Genomic DNA, 23,283 nt, shown 5'->3' on the forward strand with positions numbered 1-23,283 from the left:
TGTGTTCTTCAGGATTTCCTCCCATTCTCCAGCATGGGAGCAGCCTCCCGCCGTGGCCATGGATCTGTTAGGTATGCTGCCGGAAAAACACTTGACAAATGCCAGTGCAGATTTGGTCATTTCAGGCTGTGCATTTTCATTCAAGGAAAAGTCATTTAAGTGAATGTGGCTGAATTTCAAGGTTCCCCCCCCCCCCACCCCAACATACACACCCTGTAAGTATGTGTATAGGATTTACCTGGTTCTCTTGGTGGGTGGTTTCCTCGCCAGTAGTCTGCACAACTTGGCAAAAGCACTCCTCAACTGAAAGAAGACGAGAACTCCATCTGGGGGTTAACAAAAGCTCCATTTCTCAAGGATTCAGCCAAATTTGAGAGAAAACCCTGAATCTGAGCATTTCCACGAGCCTGTACTTCAGACTTGCCTGTTGATGTTATTTAATCTGCGCAGCAAAACGAACTGATGTCATCCTCAGGCTCTGTCAGGAGATTGTTTGAATCCCCCCCCTCCTCTAACCCTAATCTGGTATCTTCCTGCTTTGAAAATGTACTTCATCAGACAGCCAATTCATGTTAGAGCTTGCAGCCCTTCCTGTGAGAGCACTGGCTGGCCTCCCCCCACACACCCCCCAGTGAGGTATGGACTGTGTGATTTCAGGCATGGTTTTGTTGTGGTGTGAAGAGAAGGTGTTAGCTGCCGAGTTCTGTTTGTCAGCAGAGCCTGACAAACCCATGCTGGCACTTGCTGGGGCTGGGCAACCAATCACAGCTGGAACGGTTATCGTCATGGAGTCCCTATGGGCTTCCTCTATCAGGTCACATCCCAAAATAACATTGGGCAGTATTTCAAGTGAAGAAACGAAGGCTTTCGGGGCTGTAGCCAGCCTGGAGTGTGAGATTCTGTGTGAAATACTTGGACCTGCTCCAGCGCTTTTGATCTGCATGGTAGATGAGCAATAAAATGCATGAAACACGTTGGAAACACGTGAGGAAATTCTCCCTGGCCCTGCTGCTTCCTTGGAACTGGCAGGGCACTGAGTGGGCTGATCCTTACCTCCCATCTCTCAGCAGGATTATGCTTGGAAGATAGCTAACCCGGGGAAAGAGATCTTTCCACTTAAGGGGCATTGCTACAATTCTTTCAGTAGACCTCCTGGAAGGTACCTGTTAGGTGGGCCCTTTTGGAAGAACTGAGACCCTGAGTTTTGAAATGCTAAAAGTGGCCCCCACCAGGGTGAATAGGGGCTTAGGCTGATTGAACTTTGTCTGTGTGATAGGTGTGTTGTAGAAAGTCGAACTTGTTCGGCACATTGAGGTCTGACTCAACAACCAGACATCCGGCTTTTTGTGGAACAAAAGACCTGAAAAACTGGCTTTTTGTAGGGTAGAAAGCAGAGGTGTGTCCCGTGCAATAAAAGGACATGGAGTTCAGAGCACTATCTGTCCGTGTGGATAGAGGGGAGAGACTTCTCCCCCTCGGAGTCTTCCTCCCCTACCAGTCCCTCCTAATTCCCAATAAACACACTTGCTGTGATTAGCCATTGGGACTGATAGATACATCTTACATCTTTACACTGCTTATGTGTTGTCATATCTCTCATTCCAGGGTGTTACTGCCGGTAACTGCATATTCCATATGGCCCCAACCATATGGTACCAGTGGACTTTCATGCATAGGCCCCAGGGGTACGACAAACTCCGATTTGTCCAGTCCTCCTTTGTATAACTGAGAGAACGAAGCCCAGCTTGTTGCCAGCTTTTGTCCAAGGCCATAACTGATAAGTGCCAAGCACTAGGTCTTGGTCTCCTAACACAAAGGTGTGGTGCTTTCCCCTTAGTTCATACAGTATCACAGCGTAATGGAGGAGACAGAACATAGGCTTTGGAGTTCAGCAGACCTGGGATCACAATCTTGTTTCTGCCACTTACTTGCTGGATGACTTGGACATGTAACCCAGTCCCTCTGAGCATTAGCGTGCTCATCCTCACATGTGAACGGGAGTGCTTCCAAGAGTGGTAGGAAATGAAGGAATTCCATAAAGTGCCTGGCACATCATACATGCTCAAATGGGAAATGATCTGTCTCTTCCTATGCTAACGTTTGGGTTCTTAAAAAAAAAAAATTTTGTTTCCCCCAATCAACTACCCCCATGCTGACCAGTTGCCATCTGCTGAAAATGACAGTTTGAGAGATTGGCCCCAAACCAACCAAATCAGAGAGATAAGATTAATGTTGCTTCCTTCCCTACTATTATTCTGTGCCCAGGCATCCCAGCCCACGTGGGGCTGCTGTTGACAGTGGTTTATTTCGCACTTTTTCTCCAAGGAGCTCAGGGTACTTTACCAAAACTGACAGCCCTCCTCAGTGTGTCTCTGAAGGAAGCCACCACACTGCCACTGCAGATACCTCCAGGGTCCTGAGAGCCCTGTCGCAGGGGCTGCTGATGTTTTCTTCCAACTCCTGGGATCTCTCAGCAGGACTAGAACATTCACTTGTGGATCTGTGGAGAGCCTGGTTTTTTAACAGAAGTTGTGGCTGAAGGAGCATCCGTAGGCCCTGCCCGACCTATATAACAGTGGTTGGTGGGTTGTTGTTGGGTTCCCCCCCCCCGCCCGTGAGTTCCTCAGAAGATTTCAAGGATATACACCTAGTTGAGCAGGGTTCCTCAGCTGAGGGCAGCAGAAAGAGAACAAAAGGGGACTTTGGCTTTACCTGTACTGTTGGAACTGTTTTTATCATGAGAATATTTATGCTTTACTTACTCAGTTAAAAAGAAAAATGTTCAAAACACTTACTTAATTTTTTTTAAGATTTTTAAAAAAGTTTATTATTGAGAGAGAACGAGAGAGAGCACAAGCTGGGGAGGAGCAGAGAGAGGGGGGAGACCCCGAATCCGAAGCAGGCTTCAGGTTCTGGGCTTGTCAGCGCAGAGCCCGACATGGGGCTCAAACTCCCCAACCGTGAGATCATGATCTGATTAGAAGTCAGACACTTAAGGGGCGCCTGGGTGGCTCAGTTGGTTAAGCGTCCGACTTCGGCTCAGGTCATGATCTCGCGGTCCGTGGGTTCGAGCCCCGCGTCGGGCTCTGTGCTGACAGCTCAGAGCCTGGAGCCTGTTTCCCTGGAGACACAGGGATTCTGTGTCTCCCTCTTTCTCTGACCCTCCCCTGTTCATGCTCTCTCTCTGTCTCAAAAATAAATAAATGTTAAAAAAAAAAAAAAAGTCAGACACTTAACTGACTGAGCCACCCAGGCACCCCAAAACAGTTAATTTTTCAAAGCCATTTGAAAAGAGCCAAGTTCTTATGGATGGACCTTTGATTCCTATTCTGTTTCAAAATACACTGATTTCTTTTTTCTGCAAGCAAGTAATTCTTACTACCAGAAGCTGGCAGATTGATAAGGAATGGATACTGAGGGAAGGAATGCTGAGGGAACCTACTGGCCCCTGTAAAAGAGAGCATTGAGCTGTGGTTTCTGATACAGACCAGAGCCTAGCAGGTGGCTTTCAAGGCCTACACAGTTGGCTCCTCTTGTCTTCTTGCTGCCTCTTTTGAGTTTATTCTCTTTGGCTCAGAAGCCAGCTGTCCCTGGTATAGCTTAGCCCTCAACATAGGGGTGGAATCCTCCTTTCTTGGAATGAACCCAGGGCTTTTTATAGCTACAGGTACTTTATTCCTTTGGAAGGGAAGACACTCTGGTGTTACCTAGAGGAGGGCCTTCTTGAGTTCTTGTCCATGATGGGACTAATTCTAATTGTATATTTAAAGTATGCTATGGTGTTCTAGGTCTGCTGCTTAGAGGAAAGCTAGATTTTCTGACTTTCTGAGCTAACAGTGGAGAGCTAGACACATCCACAAATGCATACCTACATGCCTGCCTTGCGTTGAGGGCAGGCTTTGTTCACACAGTACTCAGCAGAAATGTTCCCAGCTTAGTGAAGTAACCCATGGTTTGCAGAAGGTCCAACCAACCTGGATACTTGGGAGAGAGCCTAAGAGGTACCTTCTGTCCTTCAATGTTATCATCAGACTCCAGAGTCAGAGTCATCTCGAAATAATCTTTCCAGGATGAGCTTGTTGTGGGAGTAGCAATAGACTTAGATCAGGCCATTTTGGATCTCCTTTCTCTTCAGATGTGTCTCTTTAAGAGAACTTCTTTCTTAACCATCTGAGTATTAAGAGTTTTCCCAGACCTGAGCCCATACCCAAAGCTCTCATCCTTTCTTCAGGATACAGTTAGTTCCCAGCTTGAAGTTAATATGTGGTGTTGAACCAGTGGTATTGCTAGAGAATGAAGCTGGGGCCGGCGGTGCATTTGCTGTGGCGAATATTTTTCATATTGAGCTCTTGGTTGCCAATCTTGGAGTTTACTGACCTAGAGTGAACTCTTTACTGATTAATTCAAGGCAAGCAAGGCCCCCCAGTAAACATCAAATTCTCACTAAACAACAACAACAAAGCTAGGACAAAAACTGAATTTGTTCGCTTGGTAAACATTTGTACATTTGTTCATCCCTGTTGTGGGCCACTTGTTAGGAATATAGTCCCAGACCTTCTTGGCAGAAAGGGAATTGTCTTTCCTATACAATACATCTTTTTCCCACCTCCTACACTTTAAGTTTATTGTATGGTAACTTGGAACAAGTGTGTCCTTGGTAAATGTACTTTATAATAACCTGATGGAGAGGGGAACTGTAGCTAACTCCTGGTGCCATCCTGGCAGTGTTTTATAAAGTTTCCCCATTGGAAAAGAACTAAAGGCTCACTGAAAGAGCAGCTTTCCTATGACTGTAGATGTTGGGGACAGGAAAGAAGACGAAAGTACTAGATGATCTGCTTCTGGTAGATAGATCATGGGTCAGCAAACTCCAGCTTATGGGCTAGTTACCTTTTTTTATAGATATAAATAAAGTTTTATTAGAACACAGCTAGGGAAGAGTAAAAAAAAAAAAAAGAACGCAGTCACACCCATTTGTTTATATATTATCTGATTATGCTTTTGTGTTATGATGGCAGAGTTGAGTAGTTGTGACAAATGCTAATGGCCCACAGAGTCTAAAATATTTTCTATCTGGCTCTGAATAGACTTTGCCATCTGTAAGCTTTAGTATCAGGACTATATAACGTGTGCAGTGTATTTGCTCTTGGTTGGTTAAGGAAGATGTTAACCGTATAGTACGACTGTTGAAAGAAGAGTCTTTTTGCCTAATATTGCTAATATATGTCCTTGTGTGTGTGTTTCAGGATCTGTCTGGTTCAATAGACGATCTCCCCATGGGGACAGAAGGAGCTCTGAGCCCTGGAGTGAGCACATCAGGGATTTCCAGCAGCCAAGGAGAGCAGAGTAATCCAGCTCAGTCTCCTTTCTCTCCTCATACTTCCCCTCACCTGCCTGGCATCCGAGGCCCCTCCCCGTCCCCTGTTGGCTCTCCCGCCAGTGTTGCCCAGTCTCGCTCAGGACCACTCTCGCCTGCTGCAGTGCCAGGTACCCTCAAATGCTGGACTTTGGGGAGAGGGAAAGGGGACTAGTCCCCAGTGATATCAGGGAGCCCCAGCCTTCCACTGCCACAGAGAGCATGTCCACAAAGTTTCCCTTCAGCATTTGAAGAAGAGAGATGAGAGCCCCTTGGTTGGGTCCCTCTGTGTATGTGGTATTGGGAGGTGGTATTGGTATTGGCCTTCCCAGGAGCCATTTCTCTCTGAAATGACCTTTGAGCTAGAATTTCCAGGCTTAGCCACTATTGGCTTCTTTCTTTGTTTGGAGCAGGCAACCAGATGCCACCTCGGCCACCCAGTGGCCAGTCGGACAGCATCATGCATCCTTCCATGAATCAGTCGAGCATTGCTCAAGATCGAGGTGAGACCCTGGGCTTTCAAGGAGGTGCAGAGGTCTAAGGGAGCCATTTGATTATCCTGTGCAATAGCTTTGGGAGAGCTGTATGACCAGGAAGCTTAGGACAATCCCAGCAGCAAATTGTGAAGTTAGAGTGGGTTTAACCATGTTGGTGGCTCCAGAATTATGTTCCACTGTGCATGCACCACTCCTCCCACCCCGCCAGTCTTTGTTTCTCAGTGTTTGTGTTCTGATGGATTCCTCCCTACATTGTACCTAATTTGGTCAGCTAATACTGAAGACTCGGCATCAAATCTTTACCCTTCAAATCATGTACCTTTTTGTTGTCATTGCTGTTTGTCTTTTCAACCTCCATTTAATAGAAACAGTTGGCATGCCCTGGTTAATGGCCATGTTACTTCGGAGGGTCCCTAAAAGGGCACCTAATTATATAGCAAATAACATAAGAGACTTCATGCAAGTATTTGCTAAAGAAAATGTAGATGGTGAAGTCCTGTGATAAGGGAGCGCATTTATTCTCATTGTATTGAGGTAATAACTTATATGGACACTACCCACAAATAGGTTACATGCAGAGGAACCCCCAGATGCCCCAGTACAGTTCCCCCCAGCCCGGCTCGGCCTTATCTCCGCGTCAGCCTTCGGGTGGACAGATGCACACAGGCATGGGCTCCTACCAGCAGAACTCCATGGGGAGCTATGGTCCCCAGGGGAGTCAGTACGGCCCACAGGGTGAGTATATTGCCCAGTTAGGAGTACATACAGGTGGGAGGGAGGAGAAAACAGTTCCTTGTCTGATATGCTTCTATCTGGGTTGCAAGAGTAGGATTGCCCTTTGCTTTAAATCCACCAAAGCCAGGCCCTAAAATAGTCTATGTTTACATAGCCAGGCCCTAAAATAGTGGAAAGTCTCTGAGCCTTTTTTTCATCTGTAAAATGGGAAGAAGGTGTTTAACCCAAGACTGGGCACAGACACTTAATGGTAATTAAAATAAATTAGTCCTTATAGAATTTATCTTTGCTCAAAATGAGCCCTGGACAGTTGTAAAACTGAATGTCTTACACAGAGCATGGGAGAGAATGCAGGTTTTGCACGTAGAAGGGAAAGAGTTCCGGGAGTTGAAGGGCTTGGATAGCAACAAAGCTAGCCTCGCCAGCCAGCCAGCCTTGCTTTGTGCTGTGTACTGTCTTTAAGATGAGAGGACAGCTGAGGCCTGCCTTTGTATGCTCCTGGCCTCCCCCCACCTTTTTTTTTTTTTTTTTTTTTAATGGGGTGAAGGCTGCCATGAAGTTGGTCTTACCAGACCAAATATTGAGTGATTCCCATCATGTATTATCTTTGGAGTTTTAGAGCTGAGCAAGATTTGGGAGTTGCTAGCGAGTCACTAACCAAATCTCTGTGTCTTCTCTTCTTCTTTCCCTCCCAGGAGGCTACCCCAGGCAGCCAAACTATAATGCCTTGCCCAATGCTAACTACCCCAGTGCAGGCATGGCTGGAAGCATGAACCCTATGGGTGCTGGAGGTCAGATGCATGGGCAACCTGGCATCCCACCTTATGGCACACTCCCTCCAGGGAGAATGAGTCATGCCTCCATGGGCAACCGGCCTTATGGCCCTAACATGGCCAATATGCCACCTCAGGTTGGGTCAGGGATGTGTCCCCCACCAGGGGGCATGAACCGGAAAACTCAAGAAACTGCTGTCGCCATGCATGTTGCTGCCAACTCTATCCAAAACAGGTAAGGTCTGGGAAGTGAAGAGAGTGTCAGCACAAGGAAATAAATTGTAAAGTGATTCAGGTTCTTGAGACACTTCTGGTTCTAAACCATGTCATCTTGGTAAATATGTATTTTATTGAGAGCTCTTTTGAAAACTGAGTTTCCTTACAGTGAAATACACAACAAAAGTGCTGGTTCTGTGTGTGTGTGTGTGTGTGTGTGTGTGTGTGTGTGTGTGTGTGTGTTAAGTTTATTTATTTTGACAGAAAGAGAGAGAACCAAGAGAACCAGTGGGGAGGGGCAGAGAGAGCCGGGGTGGGGGGGTGGACACAGGATCCAAAGTGCTGATTCTTAAGCGTCTTCAGTTGGTATCAAGTTTCACATGACCTGATGTTGTATGTAAACATAGATTATTTTGATGAGTAAAATAAGTCTTCAGAGTTTCTTTATTTCTTGTGTTAATCTAGTTTTTTGGTTTCCAAAAGGATTTTTAATATACACATGACTTGGATCTGTAGTGTGAGAAATAGAGGATGGCAGGGTTGTGGTTTGCCATTTTTCTACTGTTCTGTATGGTTCTTTGTGTTTGAGTCTGGTACTAAAGTGCAGAGAGCTCATGTGATTTGGTTTAATGACTTGAAGATTCATCCATTCTTCCTTGGCCACTCAATTTGGTGGCTGTTGACTTCAGTGAATATGATTCTACTAGTTTTTGAAGACTCTGTCCGTGCACTCCATTGTTGGTGGCTATAGTTCTTAAAGTGACTCTTGTCTTATGGAAATCTTGATGAACTAAGGTAGAATAGGGTGATTAATGGTAAAGAGGTGAGTTTGATAGTACTTTGAAAAATGATGGAACCATAGGGTTTGCAGTAGGTCCATCCAGGTGCAATGCTGTGAGGGGTCCAGTTTGGTTGGGATTTGATGTAACAGAGAATGGTAAAGTTGAGCATTTAATTTAGGCCTTTTGCCATACAGAAGGTCCTTGTACGGAAACACATTTTGACACTGGAGGTGCCTTAGAGGGAGGCAGTACTTAAAGAGAGACGCTGTAGGACTTGCTTCTTCAAGTACTGTATCGTTTAAAATTGAGCTTTACTGTGTCCTGTTTGGAGCTTGAGCCCTCTTGGAACTTCTTGTGGGAGGTAGAAGATGGGAATATCTAGGTCAGGTGGTACATGGTTTTGGTTTGAGAAACCCATAAACTTTTTCCTTGTATAAGCCTCACTAGATAATCTTGGTTCACAAACTGTATTCAGCTCAGGTCCAAGTGTGAAGCTCAGTGTCTTCTCTCTCTCTCTCTCTCTCTCTCTCTCACACTTTCCATCTTCTTCCTCAGGCCACCAGGCTACCCCAATATGAATCAGGGAGGCATGATGGGAACAGGACCTCCCTATGGGCAAGGGATTAATAGTATGGCTGGCATGATCAACCCTCAGGGACCCCCGTATCCCATGGGTGGAACCATGGCCAACAATTCAGCAGGTAAGTACAAGTCCTTGCTCACTCCAGGAATTTCGTCTAGAATGATCTTCCTGTCACACGCTTGTTGGACTTGAGATTTTTTTCCCCTCTTTTATAGGGATGGCAGCCAGCCCAGAGATGATGGGCCTTGGGGACGTCAAGTTAACTCCAGCCACCAAAATGAACAACAAGGCAGATGGGACACCCAAGACAGAATCCAAATCCAAGGTAATGATTTATATCTTGACTCCTCTCAGCTCTCTGTCCCATGCTTTCCAGTGATAGGAAGGAAAAAGAAAAGAGGGTGACTAGATTCTCTAGTCTTTTATGACATGGATTAGATCATCTCAGAAAAGGCTGCTCTTACCTCTTCTAATCATGAAGGTTCCCAGGCTAATAGCTCATGGAATTAGATTTCAGTTAGCCTAAGGGGTCCTGATGTAAATAACACAGTGTTCTCACAGCTGTCTCTTATAGAGGAAGTGCCAGGCCAGCAGTGTAGAATTCTCTGTAATGCCCTCTGTGAAACTGTGCACCCTGTCCTCATGCATTGATAGGTGGTGTGTGCCATAGGCAACTAGTTCCTCTTCTCTTCCTGGACCTTACTCAGAGCAGTAGGAATGTTGGTGCCCTGGGTTCTCTAAAGAAGGAGATGAGGCAGGTGGGGTTTGGGCCCTTGCTTGGCCTCCCTGTAGGATGGTCCTGAGCGTGCTATCTATTGGGATACGTGGCAATCTGGGGACCTGCTCAGTGTTTGAGTCATTTGAAACATTTCTGCCCTTTGTCATACCCCATTTTCCCCATCTTATAAAGTAGGGGAAAGTAAAAATCTACAGCTGCCACCTCCTGTGGACCTTCACCTCTGGCTCTCAAACCCTTTTAGCCATCTTCCTGTCTTGGACAGGATAATTAACATCCAGAGCCTTTTCAGGCACGTAGGAGACCCTTCCTTTCTTGAGAGGAGGAAGTTTCTTTTTGTTTTAGTCCATCCCATTGTCTCAAGATCATGTTTTGAGTTTCTTGAATTCTCAGAAACAGTGTATAAAAGCATGCCTAGGCTCCTGGGTGATAGCAGGGGAGTAGTAGTGACATTGATGTGAGGTGGATAAGGGTTTGACACTTAGCTCTGCTGCTTAAAAACTATGAGATTTTAGGAATGGCCTCCATGTGCCTGCTTCCTTATCTTTGAAGAGGAGAATAATTTATAATACCTAATATGAAAAGGCATTTAGCATAGCACCCAATGCATTATATATAGTCAGTGTTAGCTTCCTTCCTTTACAGGAAGAATTTCTAGCTCTCATTTGGTCTTTTGACCTTGCAAATGCAAGGTACCCCAGAATAAGAAGCTTTACCACTACTCTAATCAAGGGACTTCTGAGACCCTTAGCATAGGCTTTGAATCTGACCGATTCCTATGAATCTTGACCTGCCCCTTCCAGAAATCCAGTTCTTCTACTACAACCAATGAGAAGATCACCAAGTTGTATGAGCTGGGTGGTGAGCCTGAGAGGAAGATGTGGGTGGACCGTTATCTGGCCTTCACGGAGGAGAAGGCCATGGGCATGACAAATCTGCCTGCTGTGGGTAGGAAACCTCTGGACCTCTATCGCCTCTATGTGTCTGTGAAGGAGATTGGTGGATTGACTCAGGTGAGTGCCTAGCACTTGGCTTCCCCTGTGGTTTCAACAAGCCTCTCTCTAGGTGCTCAGTGGCTTCACCTGGTGCAAAGCATCCCACAGGGATGTCACCGTCTCCTGCTCTCTGAGGCACATACTGATAGACTGGAAGCATGGGGCTTCCATAGGCAGGAGGCTGAGACCTCCCTGGCTAGTATGAAGTATTAGCATTGAGTTTACCATATGTCTAGGGTCTCACTGGGGTGCAAAGATAGGGAAAATGTGGACATTCTGATTCCATGGGAGGCAGTCTGGCATTGCAAGCAAGACCATGGTTTGGAGAGATGGTCCTGGTTTTGAATTCTTCCTTAGCCACTTAACAATATATGTCACCTTAATCAAGGTGTATGGCCACTCTGAGTCCTAACTTTTCTTATTTGTAAAGTAGGGATAGTGTGTATCCTGCTAGATTGTCTAAAGCTGGAAATAATATGCAAAGCTTACAGCAAGATTTCTGCCACATAAATTGGTTTGTGAGATGGTACCCAGGTAGCCAGAGTAGTGGCTGACCCTTTCATTCCTGGAAACTTCCCGGTGAAGATGGGATTTCAGGAGCTATTTAGTAGAAATAGTTTATGAAGGACAAAGTAGGTTGGGAAATTGTTTAGTTACTCTGTATGGGATATTTAAGTGAATGGATTCATTTCTGCTGAAAAACTCTGAACTGAACTCCATCCTGAGCCCTGCCTCTGCTCTGAAACCTTATAGTTTTGCTTTACACTCAGCCCATGAGGCACACAGTTGAGGCAATGCTGTGCCTTGCAAACTTTCCTCCTATGTGTGTTACGTAGTCATTAGATCAGGAGCCTGCTGTTGGATCTGAGTTTGTGGCTTAGCTCAGGGGGAGGCGTGGCAGGGAGAGATGTGTTCCAAACCTTCTAAATCAGAAGAGGAAAACAGCTGTCACCAGCAGAAAAGAAAGTGATTGGAATGAAGCCAGCCAACAGTCAGTTATGAATTCCTTCTCCCTTCAGGCTTTATTCCCCTCCCCCACAAAGGAAAACAAAACAAGACACGTGCACACTGCCACATAACTGGCGTGGGAAGCAACGCCACAGCAGGCTTCTGAGGTGACCCTGGGCTCATTCCCGCCGTTATCCCTGACGTTGAGTTTTCCTAGCCAGGCTTCTCCTGCCTGTGGGGATGGGGTCGGGGGTGGGGGGGGTCGTTGGCTTAGGTTTGGCACGCTTTTGATTGAATGGGCTTCTGGATTCATTAAATGATGTAGGGTGAGGTACAGAGGGAATCCTGAAGCCTGCGCCTGTCTTGCAGTTTGTGAGAGAATGCCAGCCTTTTAGGCGCTATGATGTAATTGAACGCTAAAGACGGGGTTCAGAGGAGAAATAGCGCTGTTATAAGCTAGTCTATAATGCTTCCAAGAAGGCAGAAAATGAGTCCTGAGCTTCTGTGAAGGATTAAGTAGGGTGTTAGGCAGAGGAAGGGGCCATTCCAGTTGACTGGCCTAAGTGGCATGGAAATAGGAGAGAGTCTGCAATATACACAACCAACACCATCTCCAACCTTCAGAATTCATCTCAGACATTACCTGTTCTAGGGAAGTGTTCTGGTCACCTCCCCGCCATCTAGGTTGTCCCTCTCTTTGCTTCCTTATCACTCTTCTCTCTGGTATCACGGGTACCAGATCAGTAGATATGACAACATATTGAACTTCCGTTGTGGGTTAGGACTGGAAAGCTGGTGTTCCCAGCCTTTGAGGTAGATGAATAAGTGTAAGAATGCATGAAGAAGGAGGCCTGCCTGACTAGAGCAGAAAGACTGTCTAATTGTAGGGATTGGGGCATGGTCTTGGTCAGCGTGTCCTGAAGCTTAGGAAAGGAGGCAGAAGGGTAGGTTAGCTGCTGGGAAGGCACAGAGAAGTTATAGGGCCTGAAGCATCTCCTGAACAATCAGGATAGTGACTAGTAGGGAAGGGCTTGTAGTTAGTTACATGTCACTGAGAAGGAGGGCAGCAGTGGCACAAGAATGTAAAATGTGCAAAGAGCCCCACACCAAGAAAAAAGAAAAGAAAAGAAAAGAAAAGAAAAGAAAAGAAAAACCCGGAAACCTCCAGTTTGACAAAAGTAAGTCAGGCAGAGTGGTGGCTGACAGTACCACATCTCCGTTTTTGAAAACTGATTTTTTATTGTTGCCTTGAAAGGGGTTTGGATCTGATGGTGATTTGCACAACAGTTTTCAGTAATATACTTGTGTAAAGCATCATACCTTCTAAATTCTGTTCTCTCCCACTAACAGTGATGTGAAATTTGCCCTCATGTGAATAAGCACTGTCTGCTAGTTGCAGTGATCTGTGGATAGAGCCTGCTGAGGGTGGAGGGATGCTAGCCGTGGATTTAACACTTGTCATGGACTTACGCACCAAGCGGGGTTAACTTTGGTGGTTGACTGAGAACTGTGATTCCCTAAGAGATGAGAACCTGGAAGCCTGATGGGGTCTGGGGCTTGTGGGCAGGAAGATCAGGTGGAAGACGTACCCCGACTCTTCTGGTTGGTTGTACAGGTCAACAAGAATAAAAAATGGCGGGAACTTGCGACCAACCTCAATGTGGGCACCTCAAGCAGCGCTGCCAGCTCCCTGAAAAAGCAGTACATCCAGTGTCTCTATGCCTTTGAGTGCAAGATTGAACGGGGGGAAGACCCTCCCCCAGACATCTTCGCAGCTGCTGATTCCAAGAAGTCCCAGCCCAAGATCCAGCCTCCCTCTCCTGGTAAGGATCTGGGTGAGCCGCCCCACCAAAGCATTCAGGGTCCAGGCTCATTATCCGGCAGTGCCTGGCACCGGGGACGTGTACTCTGCCCTGTCCTACCACAGGGCTTTAACGAGTTGGCAGACTAAAGAGCGGACGGTGGCGACTCCCTTGAGACGTAGTCTGTAGCAGCCCTTAAGTTTTAATTTTCATTGTGCACCTGGCATCTTGCCAAATGTTTGTAAACTAGTGAGTGGGAGGGACACCAGAGGAGTGGGGAAATCTGACAAATAGCAGTGAGGCAGGGCCATCTGGGAGCTTTGGCCCACTGATGTCAGCGCCTTAGAATGCCGCTCAGACGAGAGCCCTGAATTCCCCAGGGAGCTCAGATGCTAATGAATGGGAAGGAGCGGGTAGGGAGGGATATGAATGGAACTCTCTGATGGGAGGGCCTCTGCCCACCCTCCTTTCTGAGAGGAGGCTGGGTCCTGGGCAAGCATGGGAAGGAGAGGGAAGAGGGCCAGGGCTCCTAGAAGGTGGGTGTAAACACATGTGCCCTGGTATTGACCTCTGAGGGCGCAATGAGTGCCTGAGATGACTCATCAGCTGGGGAGGCCTAAGCAGTGGGATGTCTGCTGTTGGGAATGGTAACTAATGGAAACATTAATTACTGGTGGTTCTGCTCGCATCAGCTTAGAGGAGGAACATTGGAACCTAAGTGGTGACACTGTGCTAGATTCTTGTGAGTAGGAGCTCCTAGGTTCCTACAGCACGCTGCAGGTTTAGGGCAAGATGGAGCCTTGCTACCTAGGATTCTAGGGGCTCTGCCTGGGAACTTGGGCTCCCGCATTACAGGGTTTAGTAAGTTAGCCAGAGTCCTTGGGGAAGGAAAGCAAAATAGTCAGGGAAGCTGGCAGAGAGTCCAGGAAATCACTAGCGTGGTGATGGCATTGCGACACTACTCCTGTTCTCCAAATGTGAAATCGTAGCAAGGAGCAATAGACCCCTCAAATTCCCTCCTCTATTACCTGGCCTTATAGATCGATCTCCTGCTGAGAAGGGTGATTCAGGCTTTAAAGAACCCCAGCTTTAGCCTTATAGCAATCCCTTCCAAAAAGATCCTGGGGCATTTGTGTATTTCTGTGAGAGTTGAACACTTGCTGGCTCACCCCACATCTCTGTCCACAGCGGGATCTGGGTCTATGCAGGGGCCACAGACACCTCAGTCAACCAGCAGTTCCATGGCAGAAGGAGGAGACCTGAAGCCACCAACTCCAGCATCCACACCACACAGTCAGATCCCCCCCTTGCCAGGCATGAGGTAAGGCCAGGAGCAGGGGCAGGGGGGTTGAAAGACCTGAGCAGAAGTGCATGAGCTTCTGTGCAGCCCAAGAGTGGTCCCTGCTCTGCCTGCCCGGCCAGTGACTCGCATGTGCCCTGCTTGCTGGAGGAATTGCTTTATTTGGGGTTTAATTGGCTTTCCTCACTCTGGAGCAGGAGCAATTCGGTTGGGATCCAGGATGCCTTTCCTGATGGAAGTGACCCCACATTCCAGAAGCGGAATTCCATGACTCCAAACCCTGGGTACCAGCCCAGTATGAATACCTCTGACATGATGGGGCGCATGTCCTACGAGCCAAATAAGGATCCTTATGGCAGCATGAGGAAAGGTGACCAATTACTGTTGGCCTCGTGCCCTTGAGGACAGGGCCAGGGAAATGGGGGGATGTCTTGAGAGTGGCTCAGGGTTCTTGTTGAGCCATTTTTTGAGATAAGGCATTTCCAGACCTAACCACCACTCTTCGTCCCTATCTCCTTTCTTGTCTCCCTCTCCCTGGCCTTACCTTGTCATACCTTAACAAGTATGTGCTCTTTGCTGGTTGGAGCCTCTTTAGATCTCTTTTGAACTTGCCGGTGAAACCGTAGGAACAAACCCAAGCTCTAAACAGGGCCTGGTCTTTGGGGCAGGCAAGGTGTGGGTTGCTAGGCCTGCTGGCTTACCCGTTTGCTCACTGCCTTCCTTTCTGTACTCAGCTCCAGGGAGTGATCCCTTCATGTCCTCAGGGCAGGGCCCCAATGGCGGAATGGGAGACCCCTACAGCCGAGCTGCCGGCCCTGGGCTGGGAAATGTGGCGATGGGACCTCGACAGCACTATCCCTATGGAGGTCCTTATGACAGAGTGAGGTAAGCATGGCCCCCGCTCCTGTCTCACCCCAGCACCCCACAGCTCTAGTGGACTCAATCCACTTCTTCAATTGTGTTTAGGACGGAGCCTGGAATAGGACCCGAGGGAAACATGGGCACTGGAGCCCCACAGCCGAATCTCATGCCTTCCAACCCAGACTCGGGGATGTATTCTCCTAGCCGCTACCCCCCGCAGCAGCAGCAGCAGCAACAACGGTGAGTGAACCCTGGTCCTAGTGTCGCTGTGGCTCAGGCTTTGCCATTTCCCACCCTGATCCTCTGATTCTCTCCCTCCCGCAGACATGATTCCTATGGCAATCAGTTCTCCACTCAAGGCACCCCTTCCGGCAGCCCCTTCCCCAGCCAGCAGACCACAATGTATCAGCAGCAGCAGCAGGTGAGGAGGGTAGCAGGGTGAACTGACACACAGGCTCCCCTTGAGAGGCAGCTAGAAGACGAAGTTGAAAAGTTTAGGCTTGCTTTTGATACTTTGGTGTTCTCCCACCTACGTGACCAATTCTGCTGAAGAGCCAAGCCCTCAACCTTGTCCTGTTTAGATTCTAGTCCAGTCTCTCTAGTTCTCCACAAGGGCCAGATACAGGCCTTATTTTGATTTTTAGACTTATGTACATTTTTCTACGCAGAGCAAGGGAGAACCAGAGGGGAATAGGGAATGGTTCTTGATTTCAGAAACAACTTTAAAAGATCATTTGTAAAGGTGAATCCTGTGTTCTCTTGGAGACCGTGTCCTCTTCTAGAGGAGTGGAAGTAAGCCTGGCGAGTGTCTGGTGTAGCCATCTTGGCAGCTGCGTGTGGATCTTGGGTCCCTGAGTGCAGAATTTAACCTCCCCTCTGCTTGTCCCTGTCTTAGAATTACAAGCGGCCGATGGATGGCACGTACGGCCCTCCTGCCAAGCGGCACGAAGGGGAGATGTACAGCGTGCCGTACAGCACGGGGCAGGGGCAGCCCCAACAGCAGCAGTTGCCCCCAGCCCAGCCCCAGCCTGCCAGCCAGCAGCAAGCTGCCCAGCCTTCCCCTCAGCAAGATGTGTACAACCAGTATGGCAACACTTACCCCGCCACTGCCGCTGCTGCTACTGAGCGCCGACCAGCAGGCGGCCCCCAGAACCAGTTTCCATTCCAGTTTGGCCGAGACCGTGTCTCTGCACCCCCCGGCTCCAATGCCCAGCAGAACATGCCACCGCAAATGATGGGCGGCCCCATACAGGCATCGGCTGAGGTTACTCAGCAAGGCACCATGTGGCAAGGGCGTAATGACATGACCTACAATTACGCCAACAGGCAGAGCACTGGCTCTGCCCCCCAGGGCCCCGCCTATCATGGTGTGAACCGAACAGATGAAATGCTGCACACGGATCAGAGGGCCAACCATGAAGGCCCGTGGCCTTCCCATGGCACACGTCAGCCCCCATATGGTCCCTCTGCCCCCGTGCCCCCCATGACAAGGCCCCCTCCATCCAACTACCAGCCCCCGCCAAGCATGCAGAATCACATTCCTCAGGTATCCAGCCCCGCTCCCCTGCCCCGGCCAATGGAGAACCGCACCTCCCCTAGCAAGTCTCCATTCCTGCACTCTGGGATGAAGATGCAAAAGGCAGGTCCCCCAGTGCCTGCCTCGCACATAGCACCTGCCCCTGTGCAGCCACCCATGATTCGGCGGGACATCACCTTCCCACCTGGCTCTGTGGAAGCAACACAGCCTGTGTTGAAGCAGAGGAGGCGGCTCACAATGAAAGACATTGGTAAGGAGACCTCCCCGATCACGTTGCTTTATCTCTTCTTAAAGTCTTGTCCATTTTTTTTGTCTCCATCCCAACATTCTGGATGAGATAAAATCTGGTCCAGTGTTGTCTGAAATAGAGCCAAAGAACTTTGGATAAGGAAGACAGCTGGTATCAGGCTTTACTAAAAGCAAGCGCCATGCAGTGATATCCTAAGGGAGCCTAGAAGCAGATGTGTGTCCTCTCCTAGATAGGAACTGCCTCCCGCCATGTGTTATCTTCAGAGTAGCCTGACTGATGGGCCAGCCCTGGGGGAGCATCCGGCCAACCTGGGCTTGGTAGATGGACGACATGGAGGTTTATTTCAGGAACCCCGGAGGCATGGCGGGTAATGATGTCCCTCAAGTCTGGGCTGCTGGCAGAGAGCACATGGGCATTAGACACCATTAACATCCTGCTGTATGACGACAACAGCATCATGACCTTCAACCTCAGTCAGGTGAGTACAGGTGCCTCGGAAAGATTGGAAGAATGGGAGGAGGGCCTGAGATCTTCTTGAAGTAGACAGTGCTACGTGACACAGGGAATTAAGCCTTCCCCGGCCAACATGGTCTCCCCTCTCTCACTCACTCTCTGGTATCTTCCATGCCAGTGCTTTGATTCCATGCCAGTACTTTGCCACTGGCCATGGGCCCAGAACACTGGGAACAATAATAATTTGTGTAAGGTATCAGGATTGACTTCAAAGGGAATTGGGGAGAAACTTTTTGGAATCGGTAAGAAATGCAGATTCTGTTGGTGTGAGTGAGGACACCACGTTTTCAGGCTACAAGAAAAACCTGTGGTCTTTATTAGTGAGCATGACAGTTTCTTTTTTTCCCCTTCTTACTTCATCCACCATGAGTACGGGAGGTCTTTATCAATCCCATTTTCCTAAGGTATAGAAAGGGAAGTGGAAAGAAGTAGGCTTGGCGGGGGGCGAGGGGTGATGGTGGTATTTTCATTACGTTCTTGCAGAGAGACGGTTCTCCGGATCCTCTCTCCACAGGATGTGTGCACCTTGAGTTTCCCCACTAGCTGAGAAGAGTTTCTGCTGCACCATCCCAGTCTTTTTGATCATCCTTAGCACTTACCAACCCATCTATCAAGGAGCTGACTAGGGAGCATTGTTATTAATAGTTAACCATTTATTGTGCCGTCACCTTGTGCCAGATCCTTCATATTTTCTTTCATGTCAGCCTCACAACAGTCTTCCGAGGCACATGTGGCCTCTTAGAGATGAGTAAGTCGGTTGAGAGTCTTATCTTTGCCCAAGTTCACACAGCTGTCATCAGGGTCTTTCTGATTCCAAAGCCTGACTTGATGTCCATTTTATAAGATTGCCTCCCCATGAGAAAGAAAAGGAACAGATACTGATTTCCATGTGCCAGGCATTTGATATATTCCATTTAGTCCTCAGAACCACTGTGTAAAGTTTAGGAATTTCCGTCATGTTCAGTGGAAAGATAGAAGAAGTACAGCTTAGAGAGTTTAAATCATATGGCTATAGTTCCTAGAAAAGCCAGAATTCAAACCTAGGTCTTTATAATTCTAAAGCCCTTATTTTTTCCATTTTGCTGTAGTCTTGCCAGAGATTTAATCTGACCGGCAATTAGGGTTTTCTTCTAGAGATAACTAGCCTGTTTCGGATCCAAGCTGGGATTTGGGTCTGTCTAGCACCAGCGTGCACCAGTGTTTGGAGGACCGAAGCCTCATCCCTTTCATTACATTGCACGATTGATTCATGGAGGTCTAGCCTCCTGGAATGTTGGGGAGCTTGGAGAAGACAGCAGGTGGAACATCTGTCCACACTGCATCTCTTCTTCTCTCCGCTCGTGTTAGAGGGGTCACCCCACCGTGCCTAGCCTCGGGCTACACTTGGCAGTGTGGCGTAGGGTGTCGTAAGAGGGACAGTAGCATTGACCAGTGGGTAGGAAACTGGGCCTGAGGAAGAAAAGCAGGGATTGGTAGGGAAAGAGGAGGCTGTGAGATGGTGAGGTGCAGGGCTGTCGGTCAGCACGTCTGTCCTGCTGGAAGCAGGCTTATGTGGAGGTAGGCTGAGCAGAAGGGAGAACTGTGTGCTGGGCATTGGAGAGACCCAACGACTTGCTGTGTGGAGAGCCTTTGGGGAAAGGAGCAACTCTCATCTCTCCCAGGGATACAGATGTCTGACCTACAAGGAAAGCGGGGAGATCTGCTAGAAGACCTGGGGGGGGGCCTCTCAAGTCAAGGATCCTCTCGTTTAGCCCACTTCTCTCCCGTAATTTATCTCCTGTTTTTTTCCTCTTTTAGCTCCCAGGGTTGCTAGAGCTCCTCGTGGAATATTTCCGGCGTTGCCTCATCGAGATCTTTGGTATTTTAAAGGAGTATGAGGTGGGTGACCCAGGACAGAGAACACTACTGGACCCTGGGAGATTCAGCAAGGCGTCTAGTCCAGCCCCTATGGAGGGGGAGGAGGAGGAAGACCTTCTAGGTCCTAAACTAGAGGAGGAAGAAGAGGAGGAAGTAGTGGAAAATGATGAGGAGATGGCCTTTTCGAGCAAGGACAAGGTGGCCTCGGAGAGTAGTGAGGAGAAACTGGTTAGCAAGTTTGACAAGCTCCCGGTAAAGATCGTGCAGAAGAATGACCCGTTTGTGGTGGACTGCTCAGATAAGCTTGGGCGTGTGCAGGAGTTTGACAGTGGCCTGCTGCACTGGCGGATTGGTGGGGGGGACACCACTGAGCATATCCAGACCCACTTTGAGAGCAAGACGGAGCTGCTGCCTACCCGGCCTCATGCGCCCTGCCCACCAGTCACCCGGAAACACGTCACGGCGGCAGAGGGGACACCAGGGACAACAGAACAGGAGGGCCCCCCACCCGATGGCGCTCCAGAGAAACGGATCACAGCCACAATGGATGACATGTTGTCCACCCGGTCTAGCACATTGAGCGAGGAGGGAGCTAAGAGTGCAGAGGCCACCAAGGAGAGCAGCAAGTTTCCGTTTGGCATCAGCCCGGCACAGAGCCACCGGAACATCAAGATCCTAGAGGACGAGCCCCACAGTAAAGATGAGACCCCACTGTGTACCCTTCTGGACTGGCAGGATTCCCTCGCCAAGCGCTGTGTCTGTGTCTCCAACACCATCCGAAGCCTGTCGTTCGTGCCAGGCAACGACTTTGAGATGTCCAAACACCCGGGGCTGCTGCTGATCCTGGGCAAGCTGATCCTTCTGCACCACAAGCACCCAGAGCGGAAGCAGGCACCACTGACTTACGAGAAGGAGGAGGAGCAGGACCAAGGGGTGAGCTGCAACAAGGTGGAGTGGTGGTGGGACTGCTTGGAGATGCTCCGGGAAAACACCTTGGTCACACTCGCCAACATCTCGGGGCAGTTGGACCTCTCCCCATACCCTGAGAGCATTTGCCTGCCTGTCCTGGACGGACTCCTACACTGGGCGGTCTGCCCTTCCGCCGAAGCCCAGGACCCCTTCTCCACCCTGGGCCCCAACGCCGTCCTCTCCCCGCAGAGACTGGTCTTGGAAACCCTCAGCAAACTCAGCATCCAGGACAACAATGTGGACCTGATCCTGGCCACTCCCCCCTTCAGCCGCCTGGAGAAGTTGTATAGCACCATGGTGCGCTTCCTCAGTGACCGAAAGAACCCGGTGTGCCGGGAGATGGCCGTGGTACTGCTGGCCAATCTGGCGCAGGGCGACAGCCTGGCGGCCCGTGCCATCGCAGTGCAGAAGGGCAGCATCGGCAACCTCCTGGGCTTCCTGGAGGACAGCCTCGCCGCCACACAGTTCCAGCAGAGCCAGGCCAGCCTGCTCCACATGCAGAACCCGCCCTTCGAGCCAACCAGCGTGGACATGATGCGGCGGGCTGCCCGCGCGCTGCTGGCCCTGGCCAAGGTGGACGAGAACCACTCGGAGTTCACGCTGTACGAGTCGCGGCTGTTGGACATCTCGGTCTCGCCGTTGATGAACTCGTTGGTTTCACAAGTCATTTGTGATGTACTGTTTTTGATTGGCCAGTCATGACAGCCGTGGGACACCTCCCTCCCTGTGTGTGTGTGCGTGTGTGGAGAACTTAGAAACTGACTGTTGCCCTTTATTTATGCAAAACCACCTCAGAATCCAGTTTACCCTGTGCTGTCCGGCTTCTCCCTTGGGTCAAAAGTCTCTCCTAGTTCTCTTTCCTCCTCCTCTCCCCCCCACCCCCCCCTCACCTGTCTGTTCCTTGTCCTCACCTCACTCCCCTCAGGACCCCACCCTGTTTGGAAAGACAAAGCTCTGCCTACATAGAAGACTTTTTTATTTTAACCAAAGTTACTGTCGTTTACAGTGAGTTTGGGGAAAAAAAATAAAATAAAATAAAAATGGCTTTCCCGGCCCTTGCATCGACGGGATGCCACATTTCATAACTGTTTTTAATGGTAAAAAAAAAAAAAAAGGAAAAAAATACAAAAAAAAAAAACCCTCTGAAGGACAAAAAAGGTGACTGCTGAACTGTGTGTGGTTTATTGTTGTACATTCACAATCTTGCGGGAGCCGAGAAGTTCGCAGTTGTGGACAGACTCTGTTCACTGGAGAGGCCTGTGCAGTAGAGTGTAGACCCTTTCATGTACTGTACTGTACACCCGATACTGTAAACATACTGTAATAATAATGTCTCACATGGAAACAAGAGAAAACGCTGGGTCAGCAGCAAGCTGTAGTTTTTAAAAATGTTTTTAGTTAAACGTTGAGGAGAAAAAAAAAAAAAAAAAGGCTTTTCCCCCAAAGTATCATGTGTGAACCTACAACACCCTGACCTCTTTCTCTCCTCCTTGATTGTATGAATAACCCTGAGATCACCTCTTAGAACTGGTTTTAACCTTAGCTGCAGCGGCTGCGCTGCCACGTGTGTATATACATGACGTTGTACATTGCACATACCCTTGGATACCCACAGTTTGGTCCCCCTCCCAGCTACCCCTTTATAGTATGACGAGTTAACAAGTTGGTGACCTGCACAAAGCGAGACACAGCTATTTAATCTCTTGCCAGACATCGCCCCCCTCGGCGCGATGCTGTACAGGTCTCTGTAAAAAGTCCTTGCTGTCTCAGCAGCCAATCAACTTATAGTTTATTTTTTTCCGGGTTTTTTGTTTTGTTTTGTTTTCTTTCTAATCGAGGTGTGAAAAAGTTCTAGGTTCAGTTGAAGTTCCTGATGAAGAAACACAATTGAGATTTTTTCAGTGATAAAATCTGCATATTTGTATTTCAAACAATGTAGCTAAAACTTGATGTAAATTCCTCCTTTTTTCCTTTTTTGGCTTAATGAATATCATTTATTCAGTATGAAATCTTTATACTATATGTTCCACGTGTTAAGAATAAATGTACATTAAATCTTGGTAAGACGTTTGTGAGGCTTTTTACTGTTTTCCGACTATTTAAAAGCTTGATCTTTCGGGGGGTGGGGCATGGGGAGTTGCCAGTCTCGGTTTTTGTTTTGTTTTGTTTTGTTTTGTTTTGTTTTGGAAATCTCCTGTGGTGCGCTCTCTCTCCCCACTGAGTGGTGGCATCCTGGACGATGTCACTGTTGCATCACATCCTGCTTTACCTTCTACAGTGCAAGAAAGCGTCTGAGATGATTACACCTGCAATAGGAACTTTTAGACATAAAAAACACATTAGCCTCTTGAAATGAAACAGGTGCAATAGCCAAAGAAATTGATGATGCTCTAGGAAAGAAAAAAAAAACTTTCGGAAATAGTTGGCAAAGGGAGGATATCTGCTTTTCTAGAAAATCTTTAACAGTAAGACAATCATTTATCTTGAGGCAGCCTCCAACTTAACTTTATTTCTCCAGACTGGCACTCTCCTCTGTTACCAGATTTGAGCATTCAGCTGCTTCTTGACATCTC

General features: G+C 48.4%; 1 protein-coding gene across 3 annotated transcripts in view; it reads left to right on the forward strand.

The window, feature by feature from the left end:
• ARID1A (AT-rich interaction domain 1A) overlaps nucleotides 1-22,774 on the forward strand; it is a 70,411-nt gene extending 47,637 nt beyond the window's left edge. For 2 of the 3 annotated variants that reach the window (XM_027059970.2, XM_053209573.1), the window contains exons 5-20: nucleotides 5,247-5,487; nucleotides 5,770-5,859; nucleotides 6,421-6,588; nucleotides 7,284-7,596; nucleotides 8,915-9,060; nucleotides 9,158-9,267; nucleotides 10,482-10,691; nucleotides 13,237-13,444; nucleotides 14,612-14,744; nucleotides 14,918-15,093; nucleotides 15,458-15,608; nucleotides 15,690-15,824; nucleotides 15,909-16,005; nucleotides 16,480-17,371; nucleotides 17,719-17,849; nucleotides 19,682-22,774. In XM_027059970.2, the coding sequence (XP_026915771.1) occupies nucleotides 5,247-5,487; nucleotides 5,770-5,859; nucleotides 6,421-6,588; nucleotides 7,284-7,596; nucleotides 8,915-9,060; nucleotides 9,158-9,267; nucleotides 10,482-10,691; nucleotides 13,237-13,444; nucleotides 14,612-14,744; nucleotides 14,918-15,093; nucleotides 15,458-15,608; nucleotides 15,690-15,824; nucleotides 15,909-16,005; nucleotides 16,480-17,371; nucleotides 17,719-17,849; nucleotides 19,682-21,412 (4,932 nt within the window). In that variant the 3' untranslated portion in view covers nucleotides 21,413-22,774. The remainder of the gene's footprint in view (nucleotides 1-5,246; nucleotides 5,488-5,769; nucleotides 5,860-6,420; nucleotides 6,589-7,283; nucleotides 7,597-8,914; nucleotides 9,061-9,157; nucleotides 9,268-10,481; nucleotides 10,692-13,236; nucleotides 13,445-14,611; nucleotides 14,745-14,917; nucleotides 15,094-15,457; nucleotides 15,609-15,689; nucleotides 15,825-15,908; nucleotides 16,006-16,479; nucleotides 17,372-17,718; nucleotides 17,850-19,681) is intronic. The other variant, XM_053209572.1, reaches the window with a different exon arrangement.
• Nucleotides 22,775-23,283: the final 509 nt, after the last annotated feature.

This window comes from Acinonyx jubatus, chromosome C1, assembly GCF_027475565.1.
Source record: "Acinonyx jubatus isolate Ajub_Pintada_27869175 chromosome C1, VMU_Ajub_asm_v1.0, whole genome shotgun sequence".
NCBI classification, from domain to species: domain Eukaryota; kingdom Metazoa; phylum Chordata; class Mammalia; order Carnivora; family Felidae; genus Acinonyx; species Acinonyx jubatus.